Source organism: Anser brachyrhynchus (genome assembly GCF_964034855.1).
Source record: "Anser brachyrhynchus genome assembly, chromosome: 1".
NCBI lineage: Eukaryota > Metazoa > Chordata > Aves > Anseriformes > Anatidae > Anser > Anser brachyrhynchus.
In genome coordinates this window covers 75,255,158-75,268,917 of record NC_137694.1, presented here as the reverse complement: position 1 = coordinate 75,268,917, position 13,760 = coordinate 75,255,158, and the positions used below count along the sequence as shown (strand labels likewise).

Sequence of the window (13,760 nt, the reverse complement as noted above, 5' to 3'; positions counted from 1 at the left end):
CCAAAACTAAAGAGTTAACCATTTTTTATTCCTATTGTACTTAGTTTGCTATGTAACAGTGAAGGTAATATATCTGAAGTGAGGAAGATGAAGTTCTTAATGGTGCTTAAGAAAAAAAGTCAGTGGCAAAGGCTGAAAGCCAACTCAAGACCTTCCAGTTATAAAGTGCTTTCCATAGTGCTGTATCCATGTAAGTGGAAAAAATGCCACAATCACCTGATCATGTAAGAGCCTGGCACAGTGCCCTCTACTCCAGAATACAGTGCTTTCCCTTGGTCTATCAGGAGATTCCCTTAAGTAAGGCCTTTCCCTTATTTTTGTGTCTTGCTCCATTAGGTATTAGACATCAGTTCCAAATGTATCCACAATAAGTTATTCATGGTTTAAAAAAAAAAAAAGTAACAACTTTAATTTGCCTAGGAAAGACCTAAGGTATATAATTCCCACCAAAAATATGAAAACAGAATTATAATCTCATAGAAAATATTTCTAACAGGTGTAGCCATGTCCAAGATTTGCCATGTATCAAATTGTGCTTCCAGAATTAAAAATAATCTACTTATAAGATAAACAAGAACAATGATTGGAACAGATATTTGGATTTGCCACAAAGTAAGTGGCATTAGCAGTACGTGCCATCATTTTAGTGGACTTGGGATTTGTACTTATTGCAATTAATACTTCTTATACAGTTACTGTCAGTACTTTATAATAAGCAGGATACCTTTGGAAAGAACTTGAAAAATTGGGGTATGGTGCTGTGAATATAGATGTTAGCTTGAATTAATATTAAATTTAATTTCTCCTATTTTTAAACAGTTAAATATTTTGGGTATTCTAAATGATTCTTAAAAAGTTGAGTTACATTTAAGGTCACAGAGTTGGATGTCAAGAAAAGGAGAAAATTATAAGATAGGTAAACTAATAATGTAGGAAGACTTAGATTTGTGGGCACAGAATCATAAAATCAAAAAAAAAACCAACACTTAAAATCCAGCGTATTTCCCATTCTACAGTCCATCTACAGCAATCCTCAGACAAAGCCCCAGGCTTCTCCACTCTCCTGGAGAAATAGAGCATCACTGCAGTCACCTCTGAGTCAGTAACTTACTTACCAACGCAGTCTTTTTTATTCCAGTGCAGTTTCTTTCCAGGTGGACAGACACACTCATAGCTCCCCATCGTATTCACACATCCATAGTCACAGCTGCCATTGCTGATGCTGCATTCATCGATATCTGAAAAGGTAATTAAAACTGAGAACAATATCAATAATATGTGCCCAGTATCCCTGTATATACTGTACACTGGAATATTATGTACATAAGAATATCTGTACCTACTATATCTTCTACATTTACACCTATATAAATGTGTGCAATACAGGCAATAATCTTGTCAAACAATTTAGTGCACACTGCACGTATTTGTCCTCAGAAACACACATAACTCCTATTCCTATAAGGATTTATGCATCTGATACAATTTACTTGTCAGGACTAGTTACACTGAAATTCTTGGAAGTACTGACAGGATACAAAACATACTTGAAAGTCTCTGCAACATCTGGACAATAACCATTCCATTATATGAAAAATGTAAAAGGTATAAACATCTGTGAGATTCAATCACTTTTACATATCAGGGAGATAAATTTTCCATAGTCATTCACAGAGTTTGCTTTTAGAAATGATTCAGCTGAAGGAAATGATAATATTTGATAGGAACCTAGGAGCTGAAAGGTAGTTGTTTATTCAGTCTTCTACTCCTCAAACAAAAAAATGAAAGCTGAAAGCTTCCAAGAAGGCCAAGCAGCTACCAGATACGTATCACTGATATTTCACATAGAATCTTTCAACTTTAGATACATTAGAAAAGTATTTGGTCAATATGAGGTATAACCTTTTTAGCGTATTCAATCAGAATTTATATGTGCCAGCATGTCTGATCTCTCTTCTCCTCTTCCCCCCTCACCAGAAGGGATGTTTATCATGCTCACCAGTTGTGCTGTCATGTACTTACCCCTGGATCACACTCAGGTGCATCTTGAGCAGTAGATGGCAGAGGCCAAAATGGTGATATGATACCAGCAAACCATCAATTTGCTATTCTAGACTCTTTAGTTTACTAAAAAAGCCATAATCTAAAAGCCCCTGTTATGGACTATAGCCCTGTTTTAGGCACTGTGCTAACCTCAACAACACGTGGTTTCTGCACTTTAAACATACCTACTCATCTGCTTGCTAAAACAGTAGCATTACTTCAGTAGACTTCTACAAGGCACATAGGTTGTGCCATTTAACGTATGCTTAAGTGAGCTGGAATGACAACGTCAACATGAAATACGCTGAATTGCTCAAACTCTACCTTAATGATAGGCCTCAAAATTTAACTGTCAAAGAAAAATTGTCACTGAACATGTTTCTAAGGGAGGTCTGTCCACAACGGCTGACAAGCTGAGTGTCTACCTGCCTTTCCAAATCACACCTGAGCCCCAGCTTGAACTCCAACTGCTGTGTACCTGGCCCTGTGTAAATCCACACACCCTGCTGGAACAGAGCTGGAGATCAAACCAATTCCCTCCAGGCCCCAGGTTTGGAGTCTAGTGACCCAGTCCAACGCCAGAGCATGAGGTACAGGTAGAAAGTGGGGCCAATGAGGGACTGGGGTCAAGTGCACACCTAGGTCCTGCACCAATTAACATATGCAGGCCTAGCCCTATTAGCCATGTCTTCCTCTGGAATCTGTGGAAGAATAGCTGCTCAGTAAACAGTTCAGAAAGCAAACAAGTAAACAGATGAGAAAAATTCAGTTTCCAAACCTCCACAGTGTGTCAGCCCGTACAAAGTGTAGCCTTTATGGCAGAGACATTCAAAGCTTCCAGGGTAGTTGATGCAGGTGTGATCACAGGTCCTTTCAAAGGAACACTCATCTATATCTGAATTCACAGAAAAAGCATTAAGAAGTTAGAATTCATTTGTACTGAATAGCTGCAATTTCACATCCAGCTGCAACATCTTGTTCATGATAAGCTAGCAGATCTCTTCCCAGGTAAAATCTGAATAAAACACCAGTTTCATTCCTCTAGTGCCTAATGAAGGAAGGACTTGCAGGTACACAGAGCAAGGTAATAAAAGACAAAACATCAAAACTGTACTATAGATATTCACCATTAGGTGGCAACATTTAACTTCTGATCATATTTTCCCAGAAGGACTAGGGGGTTATTTAGGTTTTTTGGGGTTGTTGGTGTTAGTGGCACGATGGAAAAAAAGCTTTGAGTTGAATCACATCTCATTCCCTCTTTTCACTTCCTGCATAACCACCAAGTTGAATAGTTTTCACTCAAAATGGAATAGCATGAGTTTAACACTTGCACAAGAGCAAATGAGAAGAATGTCCTAATACAGAGAGCTGCCATGGTCTGTGGTATGTTTGACCTCAGCTCCAAGAACCAGCACTTGACCAATGTGGGTGCTCAGCTCCTCTGTTGCTGAGGGAAAGCAGAGGAGCAGCTACCACCTTGCAGGCACATGTTCTTGTTAATAGTCTACATGGGTGAGAAGAAGTGCCTGCCAATCCCTCCAGTGAATACTACTAACTTCACTGAGCAGTTGACCACTGCTCCGACATCTTACACACCAGGACAACGATTTGCTGACTACTGAACAGTTACCATTCCCCTCACATCTTACTCACCAGGACAGGGAGCTGCTCAGACTTCTGCTCTGCCTACATAAGACTACAAGGGGCACTACTTGCACAGATACAAGGGGCATAAGCAGAATATTACCTGAGAATAAACTATGGTTAGGAACAGATGGACTGCACCTAAGAGATAGGGAATCAGTCACAGAGTGGTGTGCACTGGAAGGGACCCTAAAGACCACCTGGTTCCAACCCCCCTGCCATGGGCAGGGATACCTCCCACCGGACCAGGTTGCTCAAAGCCCCATCCAGCCTGGCCCTGAACACCTCCAAAGTGCACATTCTACCTAAGTCAAGAGAATTTGACCTCTTCCCCTTCAAAAAGTAAGGCATTTCTAATTATTGGTGCTCACTAATGTGAAACCCTTATTTACATAGTCTCTTCCATCCAGCACCCCAGGAAGAAAGCAATTAACAGCACATTATTTCAAAGACAGTACAAAGGTTTTGCTGAGCAGGGCAATATAAAGGTTTATTTGACAGCACTCATCACAGAACGGACTTGCTGAAAGCCATTACATTAAAGGTACTTCAAATAGCAATGTGTGCAAAATAACAGCACTCGACTGAATTTTATCCTTAAACAATTGGTTTTCGTAAATCCTCTTCAATGATCAATTTTTCTGTTAGAGGGACAGATAAATTTATACAATGGCATAGAGATGTAACTTCAGAAAAAAACAAACAACAAAAACATAGAATGGAATGGTGTTTTCTTAATAGCTTGCACACTTTTTGGAGTTGCTCATAAACACAACCTGAGCAACACCATTACTATATATAAACTCAGACTTTCACATTGTGCATGTTTAGAAAGGCATGTGTGCTTGAAAAAATGTGGGAAATCACATATACTTTAGGGTACCCATTTCCTATATCCAGGTATTATTTATATAGTTTTGATCTTTAATTAAACATTCTGGATCCCATCTTGCTATTATAAATGCAAATACTTAACTTCAAGACCTAAAAAATTAAGCTTTTATGTATGTATACATAAAACCAAAGTCTTTGTGAGAGTTTATATAAAAATTTACAATGTTGTAAACAGATATATTTAATATGAGCCACAATTCTGAGTGTTTCAAAACATGCACAGAAAGAGAATTCACGACACAGAAAACAAGTGCTCAAATGCATACTAAAATGAAATACATATAATGAACAAAAAATCTATGCTATCTGGTCCTATGTATGCGTATCGATCACTTGTTATGATTAAGTACCAAAAAAAGACAATTGAGATTTTCTATTTTTTGCACCTATTCATTTTTAATGCATTTTCCTATATATTTTAAAATATCACTATTTGAGTTGTGAAAGTAATTTCTTTTTAAGGTTTTCGTTATGGTCTTGGAAATATGAAGCTTTTGAATATACATAGATGGCAAACTTTCATTTTTCTCTAAATAAATACGCAATGCAAAATCATTTGGGAATGAACACTGCAGTTACAGTTTTAAAGTTTTTTTAATGCTTAAGAAGCCACATCATACATCATGGTTTCGTTCACGTGCAACCTTGTTCAGTATATGGTATTGCAGGAAATTCACAAAAGCAGCTCATTTCCTGGCCTGACTTAGCATGGAAGGCACTATTTACAAAAATAATTTCATATTTCTCAATAGTGACCTTATCTTGTACTATTTTATTCAACTGAGTTTACGTGCTGCTTCCACACATGCTGCTTTGTCCTGTAATGAATTATGGCTTAGACCTTTACAGGTTTTTCTTCACATTAACAAGGACATGTACCCCACCTTGCCTGTAGAAACAACAGTCTGTCTAATAAGACCAGTCATCTGCTTGCCAAGCAACAGGCACTCAAGATGGACAAATTCATTTCTATTGCATGAATTATTGCATGAAATATCAGCTACTCATAAACTTAATATTGCTTACACTGACTAGCAAAGATGCTGAAACAAACACTTTTATTATAATACAAAGACCACTATAAAAAGCATTTTTTAGCCATTTAAATCCCTCATCCCACCTCCAGCTGCTGTTCTCATAAATTCAACCTCTGCTGAATTCAGCCTCTTGCTTTGGCTGATTGCATGTGGAAAGCCTCCGCACAGACATTTCCTTGCTCAACAACAAGCCCTTTGCTCCCCTCTGCTCCATGCCTGTTGAGGGTAGGGCTAGGCACTGCCCAAGGGATCAAGTTTTCCACAGCACCGTATCTGAAGAATCACCAGTCCCCTGAGGAATTCAGCACTGGTCATAGAAAAGGGAAAAATATGCACAACATGCTCTTCACTAAAAGAAAGCCGTGGTGTGATACTGGATGCTGAAATCCTCTTGCCTTTTTTTTTTTTTTTTTTCCTTCTAAACTCCAAAAGCTGTGTTCTGGGTGCTGTGATCCCCCATCTCCCAGAAACGGTGAAGTTGGCCCTCATGTCTTTGTAGTGTTTCACAATACTTCTCCATATTTACTCTGAAAAGATGCGTTTATTTCCCACTACCCTCATGATACAGGTATATCTCATAAGAGAATGAAGAGCAGGGAATTACTCCACTTTTCCACACTCACAGACTTGGGTTTCAAATTGTGCATACCACACAACTGGGAAAGAACGTAGGTATCTAATCTTCGTCTTCTCTCTATAAGCACAACTACACAATCTGCTAGCGTTATCTACTGAAGAGAAACCCAAAAATACAAAAGCAGGGATGTGTCAGGTTACAGCTAAAGCACTGAAAATAAACAAATTGTCTTTTGGTTTTGTGGTCAAACTCACCACAAACATGTGCACATGCTCATACAAACAGAATTTTTTGTATTGGGTCACTCACTCTGAACTTTTCGGTTTGAGGGAGGTGCTCCATTTAAATTACATTTTTGAATCATTTTATCATGAGGAGTCAAAAAGTTTTGTTTTTGAGGAACTGCAGTGGAAAAAACCCTTGAAGTCTCTAGTCTATTTTTAGTTGAATATGGCATGAATTCAAGAATAGCCTAAGCTGTCTCAGAACCTTTCAGATTTGCTAGCACTAATCTTATTTTGCTAATCTGATATCTAGCACATTCTTTTTACTTTCACTTAGTCAATAATTCTTTATCACATTCACCACTATAATCAGTAGATGTGGTTGCGTCATTTCAGCGTATTAAGAGACATCTTCACAGTTTAACTGTTTGAGGCTTATGGGAACTATAGAGCTAAATTAATCTCTGATAGTACAGGACGAGTTTCCTGCCAGAGGTAGTTTTTCTGCTGGTAGCATAAAAATTCTAAGGTGAAGAACTCCCCAGTTCACAGCAGATGGGTCTGTGTAAGTGCCAGTTTCAGGGACCAGACCAGATGACCTCCAGAGGTCCCTTCCAACCTCCACCATTCTGTGATCCATGTGCACACCAGATGCCCCAGAGCTCCCTAAAGGCACTCTGTTTATGGTGTCCAGTGTTGCTGACAGCTCTCCTTCCAGTCAATGTTTCCATGACATTGAGGCATCATCTCAGCCTGAATGTAGTCCAGAATCACTTCTATCAATCCACATTCTCATCTCCAAGGAGACAGATTCAAATTGAAGAGATTGTTCAATGGTTTAATAAAAGAGCAGGATTTTCTGTATTTTCGAGGGAAACAACTGTTGCCAATGGTGGTCAGGCTTTATAATATTTGCTGGGCTCTGTTCCTATTATTTTAAGTCAGCACTTTGGATTTTCTTGTTAGTTCAACCATTTTTTTTTTAAGTTCATGCTTTCACGCATTAAACAATCTCTTAATGATCTTTCTTGTTCTTGAATATAATGTTTGTAAGTGGGTGTCAGATTGTCAGTACTGGCAAGTAAAGTCTTCCATTTTTCTCCAGAAGGAGAGCTACCACAGAGCTAATTTCTTAAAGGTTTCCTCACACAGTTATGTCTCAGTGGTGACCTGAAGGAGCAGGGAGAAAACAGCTCTTTTTCCATGCTCACTCAGTCCCTGCCCTTTCCACTGATGCTGCCAGAAGACTCCCAATTACAGTAGCATTAATTGTTCTGGTGGTTCGTGCGATGCGGACGCTGACTCATTTGTGGATGTAGAGTGCAGGGCACCAAGAAGCCATCACACAGTAATGATTTTTGCTAAATCTGAAGCTGAGCTGAATTCTTACCAGCAGCTCTGAAGTGAAAGGCTTCTTTCTGTACTCCAATTCCTAAAATGCAGTGCCCTATATTCTTGATTGCCATTGCTTTTTTCCTCTACAATAAATTTCAGAGGAATTAAAAGAAATCAATGATGAGAAAATTTAAGTGCAATGCAGGGCATTTCAAAAAGCATTAGCACTGCAAGCAAACAGCTCAATGCTAAATATTTAAAAGTAAGGCTGATAAAGAACAGTGGATTTGGAGATGCTTTGAGGACTGCAAACCAATGTAGAATCTGTTATGATTTCCAGTCAGAATACACACATGCAAAATTCACCTTGCACATAGTACATAGGTGATTTTGTGTTGTGGTTATAGAACTGAACAATTCAGTGCTCAGCTTGGCCAACCACATGTTAAAAATTTATTGCAAAAATATATCCCTCCTCCCCCCTTTTTTCTTCCTTGATGTTATTAGTATTAACAAATAAAATGACAAGTGATTAAATTGGTTAGTGTAACCTAATGGCCATCAGGACAGTTTTTCTCAGAGACATGCATTAAACAAATAGGTTCATTTATGAAACTGGGAGTCTCCTTCCAAAATACAGGCCACGTGATGCTTGAATAAGAGTTTGGTCTTATTGTTTGACATATTTTTCATGAGGTCTGAAAATAGACATGGTAAAGGAGGTCACTATTATTTGATGGTACTATTTATACCATAGAGAACAATACAGGAGGGGCTCTGAGACAATCAATAAAATCTGTGGGTGCACACCGGATCAGTTCTGGGCACTGTAAACAAAGAACCCATCTTATATTTGATTTGCCTCTGTAAGGCAAGACATGGAATATACGCTAGATCATGGCATATATACAAAATATATAGATTAAATTTAAATGTGCTGTATTAAATAGAAATAGAATAGAATGACTTTTTGCACAGAAATATAAAGTAAAATAAAAATAAATATCCATTTCTTCCATCAATTCCTTTATCACTGAAAGTGACTCCTGACACCCTGAATGCTGATAGATGACCTCAGCCAAAAAAGGTCATAATATCACATTAATACTTTGAGGTGCTATCATAGTCATTACTTCATACGCTCCCAATCCTTCTCCCAGTTAAGTATACCTTCATTATTGCAGCAAAAACTTATATATATTTCAATGCTGCTCAGGATGCTGTGAAGAATATACGCAGCAAGGAATCTGTGGCTTTCTGATTCATGTGCCAGTAGTGTTCGGCCCCTTGCTGGTAGTGATGGCCCAGGTGTCCCACTGGGACACACAAAGCAACCGATCAGTACAGAGGGGTTATCTCCCAGTGCGGCACCACAGTGGGAGTCATTCTCCCTGTGCAAGAGTCTGCAACACATAGCTTTGTTTCGGCCTTCTCACACACCCTCGGTTTGCGTTTAAGCCCCAGCCAAATGCAGACTCATTGTGGAGTACCCCACTCAACTGATCACGCACACAAAGCAAACCCAAGGCTAGGCAGAATGTTTCTGCTCACAGTCCTCAGCTTCCAAGTCACTGGCTCCTCTAAGAAACAGCGCTTCTCCTTTTTCTCATTCATTAAGCACACGTACATAGAAACTCTAAAAAACTGTTAGATGATGTTTTTAAAATAAACACTAATGCTTTTTTATATGTATTTTTGACTGAAAGTGATTTTCTGTCTTACCCCCCCACCTCCATCCTCCAGTTTCTGCAGGGAATTCATACCACCCATGTAACGTTGTTCACCTTACAGCCCAGCCAGAGTGGTTTCCAACAATATTTGACAGACACCAGGGAAACCATGTATCTTAATCTGAGTGGTTGCTGGACCATAGGGAGCCATGATTCAAACTATGCTCTCCAACAAATGCTGGTTTAAATTCACTATTGGGAAAGGTATTATTTTGCTACAGCAGCCACAAGAGGGGTTTCCACCACAGCTCGTTTTCTGATCCACAGTGACTTACTCCTATTCACTGTTAGTAAAAATACATCCTCCATCTGAGAACATAACTCTCCAATACACATACAGCACCAACTAGAAGGAACGGCTTATAGCTAACTTCTTACATTTCATGGTTACAAAAATAAAACGAATGAAGAGGAAACATAGAAAGACCTAGTAATATGCAAAACTTCTACTTCATTGCTTTCTCACTGAGTGCTTCTGAAGCAGGCTAACAAATAGGGAAAAAAACACCAAACCAACCTATAACCCCAAACCCTTAAAAGTAATTGAAAAACCACACCTATTTAGGCTTCCCACAACAATACTGACTTGCAATCAAATCAACTTGCTGCTGAGACTTAATTGTTAATAACATACTAATGACCTGCAGAAAAACAGATCTGGCCTTAATTGTTATATTTTTAATGTGAATGTAAGTATCTAAGTAGCCCAGTCACATCTTGTGTTTCAGAAATATAAGTAGGAAATCGTCCATTATGACTAACATTGACTTGGACCAGAGCATTTATTTATTTAAGAATTTTATTGCTCACAGTTGTGATTAGTGAAGACCAAATGTAACATGCTAATCAGGGAACGAAAGACTTCTGAAGGAAATTGATTCTGCTTGCAAGGAAATGTGCTTTTTATTACAGATGATTTGTTCTTAGAATGCGAAGTGGTAGTAAAACAAATAAATCTATATAAAATGTAAAAGAAACTTGCAAAATATACTAGAGACAGATGCAATAAATGATTAGAAACCTGTGACTTATTATGTAAGCATCCCATAGAGGAGACAGGGCAAGGATTTACAAAATGAAACTATTTTTATATCAGGGATAGGCACACGGAAGCAGTGAGTGCCAAATTTTGCAGAATTTTTGCTTCCTACCCGCTCTAATAAAGATAGGACCACTGCTCCATGCATTATTTAAACATGCTGCCTTGGTTCAGTTCACAAACAAAAATTTGCCCATAGCAAATTAGAGTTAATCTAGTTTTCCTAGTCTAAATAAAGCATTTAGTTGTACCCTTGATTTCACTAGTAGCAAATAGCATGTCTCCAATCTCTAGCAATAGATTTAGGCAGCAATGCTACAAGTAGGTCCATGTCTTTGTCCACATGGGAGCCGTGAAATTGATAAGGACCTGCAGTGACACCAGGGTCACGCAGATGTGCCTCCAATCATGTTCCCACTGGAGGACTTTGGGCTCAAGTTAGCTTCTGCTCTCCAACTCACAGAAGATACTTGCTGCCCCAGAGGGCAACACTTTCTAGGACAGCAGTAGATTAACACTGACTTCACTAATTAGAGTCATTCCTCTGGGTTCACCATCCTGAGGGAGCTGCTTTCTTGCACGCTACCTGGTAGCCCAAGCTTCTGTGACAGCAGTAGGGTCTCCACGGACCTTGAGCCTGCCAGCCCATCCAGGCTGGCTTAGCAAGAAGGCAGCGCTCTGCTGAGCAGCCAAATGCCCTGGAAGATGCAACTAGGCCACGGTTTCCTTTTAAGTCAGTGTGGTATGCAATGCCTAGAGTGTGAGGCCCATCCTTTCCAGTCCATAGCTGCAGTAAGGACCGCTAGTATTAGCTGCAGTAAGGACCGCTGGTATTATCATCTACATAGTTCTACCTCACTGCCTCAGTATCTTTTTATGTCTGTATATCCTGTTTATCCAGTATATTGAGATCCTGGAAACAGCTTGTCTTCACCTCCCTGTCAGGCTATCTGTACCCATAATAACTTCAATAACCTGTTATCTCTGTTCTTGAGGCTGTCAAACTGCTGATCATCACTCTTAAGAAAGGCTGTGTCTTTCTCTGTCTTTGTAGAGTACTAAATGCAGAATTACCACTCTATAGCTCTGGTGCAAATGCAATTTAGGGAGCCACAGTTGTCTCTACTGTTTATCATTCTGGTCTGATGACTTCAGATACTCATATTGTGCTCTAAGAAATATCTGGACATCACTGATTTCTTCTTTCTGTGTGTACTCACACTTCTGCTACATGTCCAAGGCTGACTAAAGTCTTCTAAGTCCTACCACTGTGGACAGAAACTGGACATTTATTTTGATAGAATGAGTTTATTTAATACTAGCAAGATGACCATGCTCATTTAGCCTGACCTCCTGCACTTAAGCAGCATCTAGCACTTTGCTTGGTAACCTCCAAAAGCATCCCTCTTCCTGAACAGATGGTCTAGATGTTTTCCTGGAGTAAATTCCTAGTGCCCTCCATCAGTTTATTTTTTAGAGTTCAAATTAGTGCAATCGTTTTTAATTGCTAAATCTGGTAAAGGCTGAATAATTTCTCTTATAAGAGTGTAGTGCATACCTGATCCTCCCAGGAATCAGCAAGTACCTCTTGATGTATTTCTTGTAGTATCTTGTTGGGTCTGAGGTTACACACAAGAAAGCAAAACTCAACTAAGTAGTTCCCTTGGGCTGGCTGGCTGCCTCTGTTAATTCATATCACCAGAGCAGTGAAGTTCAGAAGACGGTAATCATTCAATGGCCCCTTCAGTGATTAGGGGAACTGCAGTAGTCAGATCTTTCTTTGATGCTATGCACCAAGGGGACAACTCTTAACCCAGCAAACTCATCATCATCATTAACATCAGAGCAGTTCCCACTGTTTACCCAGAAGTTACAGCAAAGGGAACTGCAGTTGGAAAGAACAAGACAGTACAATTGGGAGAGTCTTTAAAGGCAAGTAGCAGCTTGTTTTCTTTATCTTTGCTATCAGACCTATTATAAGTACCCAGTTGCACTTTCTGGAAACCGCTTTGCTATCTCTGGGGGTTGAAAGCAGAAGGAAAGAAGGTTAAACACTGAGACTTGGCAATAAAATTGTAGGTCTAAACTGTTTACTCGCTCTCCAGAGTAAATACAATCCTTTCTTTAGGAATTCTTCCAAGGGAGTTTTATGTGATCTCACGTACCAACAAATTAATTTTCCCTTCTCTTCTCCATTTCTTTCAAAAATTCCCTTTTTAATTTTCATCCACACACAGTCCACAAGCTCCTTCTCTTCCACAAGCTTCCTTCAGGGCTTTCTCAGAATCTGCAGAAATGGGGCTGCAAAATGACATCTTAGTGCTGTAAATATCTATTCCCTATGTGTTCCCCTTAATGCATGTGCTAAGTCAACTGACCACCATACATTCCTCTTCCTGTCAGCACTGCAGAGCCAATTCTGCTCCCAGTCAATATGGTTTTGTTCTGCCTCATGCATCAGCCACAGACCCATTTGCTTGCTTTTGGATCACCAGAAGGTTTGCCTTAGGAGCTGGAAAGATTTATAGTTTTGGATGGAAACTGCAGAATTTGGCAATTTCAGCCAGGCAAAACTTGGCAGCTAACTTTGGGGTCTTTGGGGGTATCTTTGAATAAAGATGGTGGGATTTGGCCCAAGGGTTTTTACATTTCTGTAATGAAATACATCATCATCACCATCATCATTATTATTACATTATTATTTCTCTGCTGTTTGGCAAAGTAAAAAGTTTTCCACATTTTTTCCCTGCAGCACTATGAAAGACCCCACTACATTCTTTTTTTTTGGTAAGAAGCAGCAAACTGAAAACAGAATAATGGTAGAGGACTACCCGATAATTTCCCTTTCTAGAAGACAATCATTTCTTCCAATATTTTCAACACAAAGGTACTTGCTAAATCTTGGCACTGCAAGAGGAGCTGGAGAATGGAGCTGCCCATGGGACTGCTGAGGAGAAAAAGGAACGTGGCCTCAGTATTGCTAAGCCAAGCCTCTTCCTTCACTTCTCTTCCTCTTCAGCTGAGCTGAACTGGTCAGCAATTCTGAATTTGACCAGCTGTCATAACTGATAGAGGAATGAGAAACCAGATGCTGGGTACTGAGGCTCTCTGAGTAGAAGGCAGCAGTACATTTCATATCTAATGAGAAATGTTTGTTTCTTATATGCAGACTATTCACCTTGTCACTTACATCAGGTAACACATCCTCAGTTCTCCTTAGCCCGATATTTCCCA

At 39.4% G+C, this 13,760-nt stretch overlaps 1 protein-coding gene across 13 annotated transcripts in view; it reads right to left on the bottom strand.

Annotated features, from left to right (window-relative positions):
- The window catches only part of SCUBE1 (signal peptide, CUB domain and EGF like domain containing 1), a 245,313-nt gene that overhangs the window by 28,366 nt on the left and 203,187 nt on the right, over window positions 1-13,760 (bottom strand). For all 13 annotated transcript variants that reach the window (XR_013941095.1, XM_080562708.1, XM_080562709.1 and 10 more), the window contains 2 exons: window positions 2,822-2,938; window positions 1,116-1,238 (listed from right to left, as the gene is read on the bottom strand). Coding sequence is in view for 12 of the 13 variants with exons in the window: in XM_080562708.1 (XP_080418834.1) it covers window positions 1,116-1,238; window positions 2,822-2,938 (240 nt within the window). In the remaining variant the exon portion in view is untranslated. The remainder of the gene's footprint in view (window positions 1-1,115; window positions 1,239-2,821; window positions 2,939-13,760) is intronic.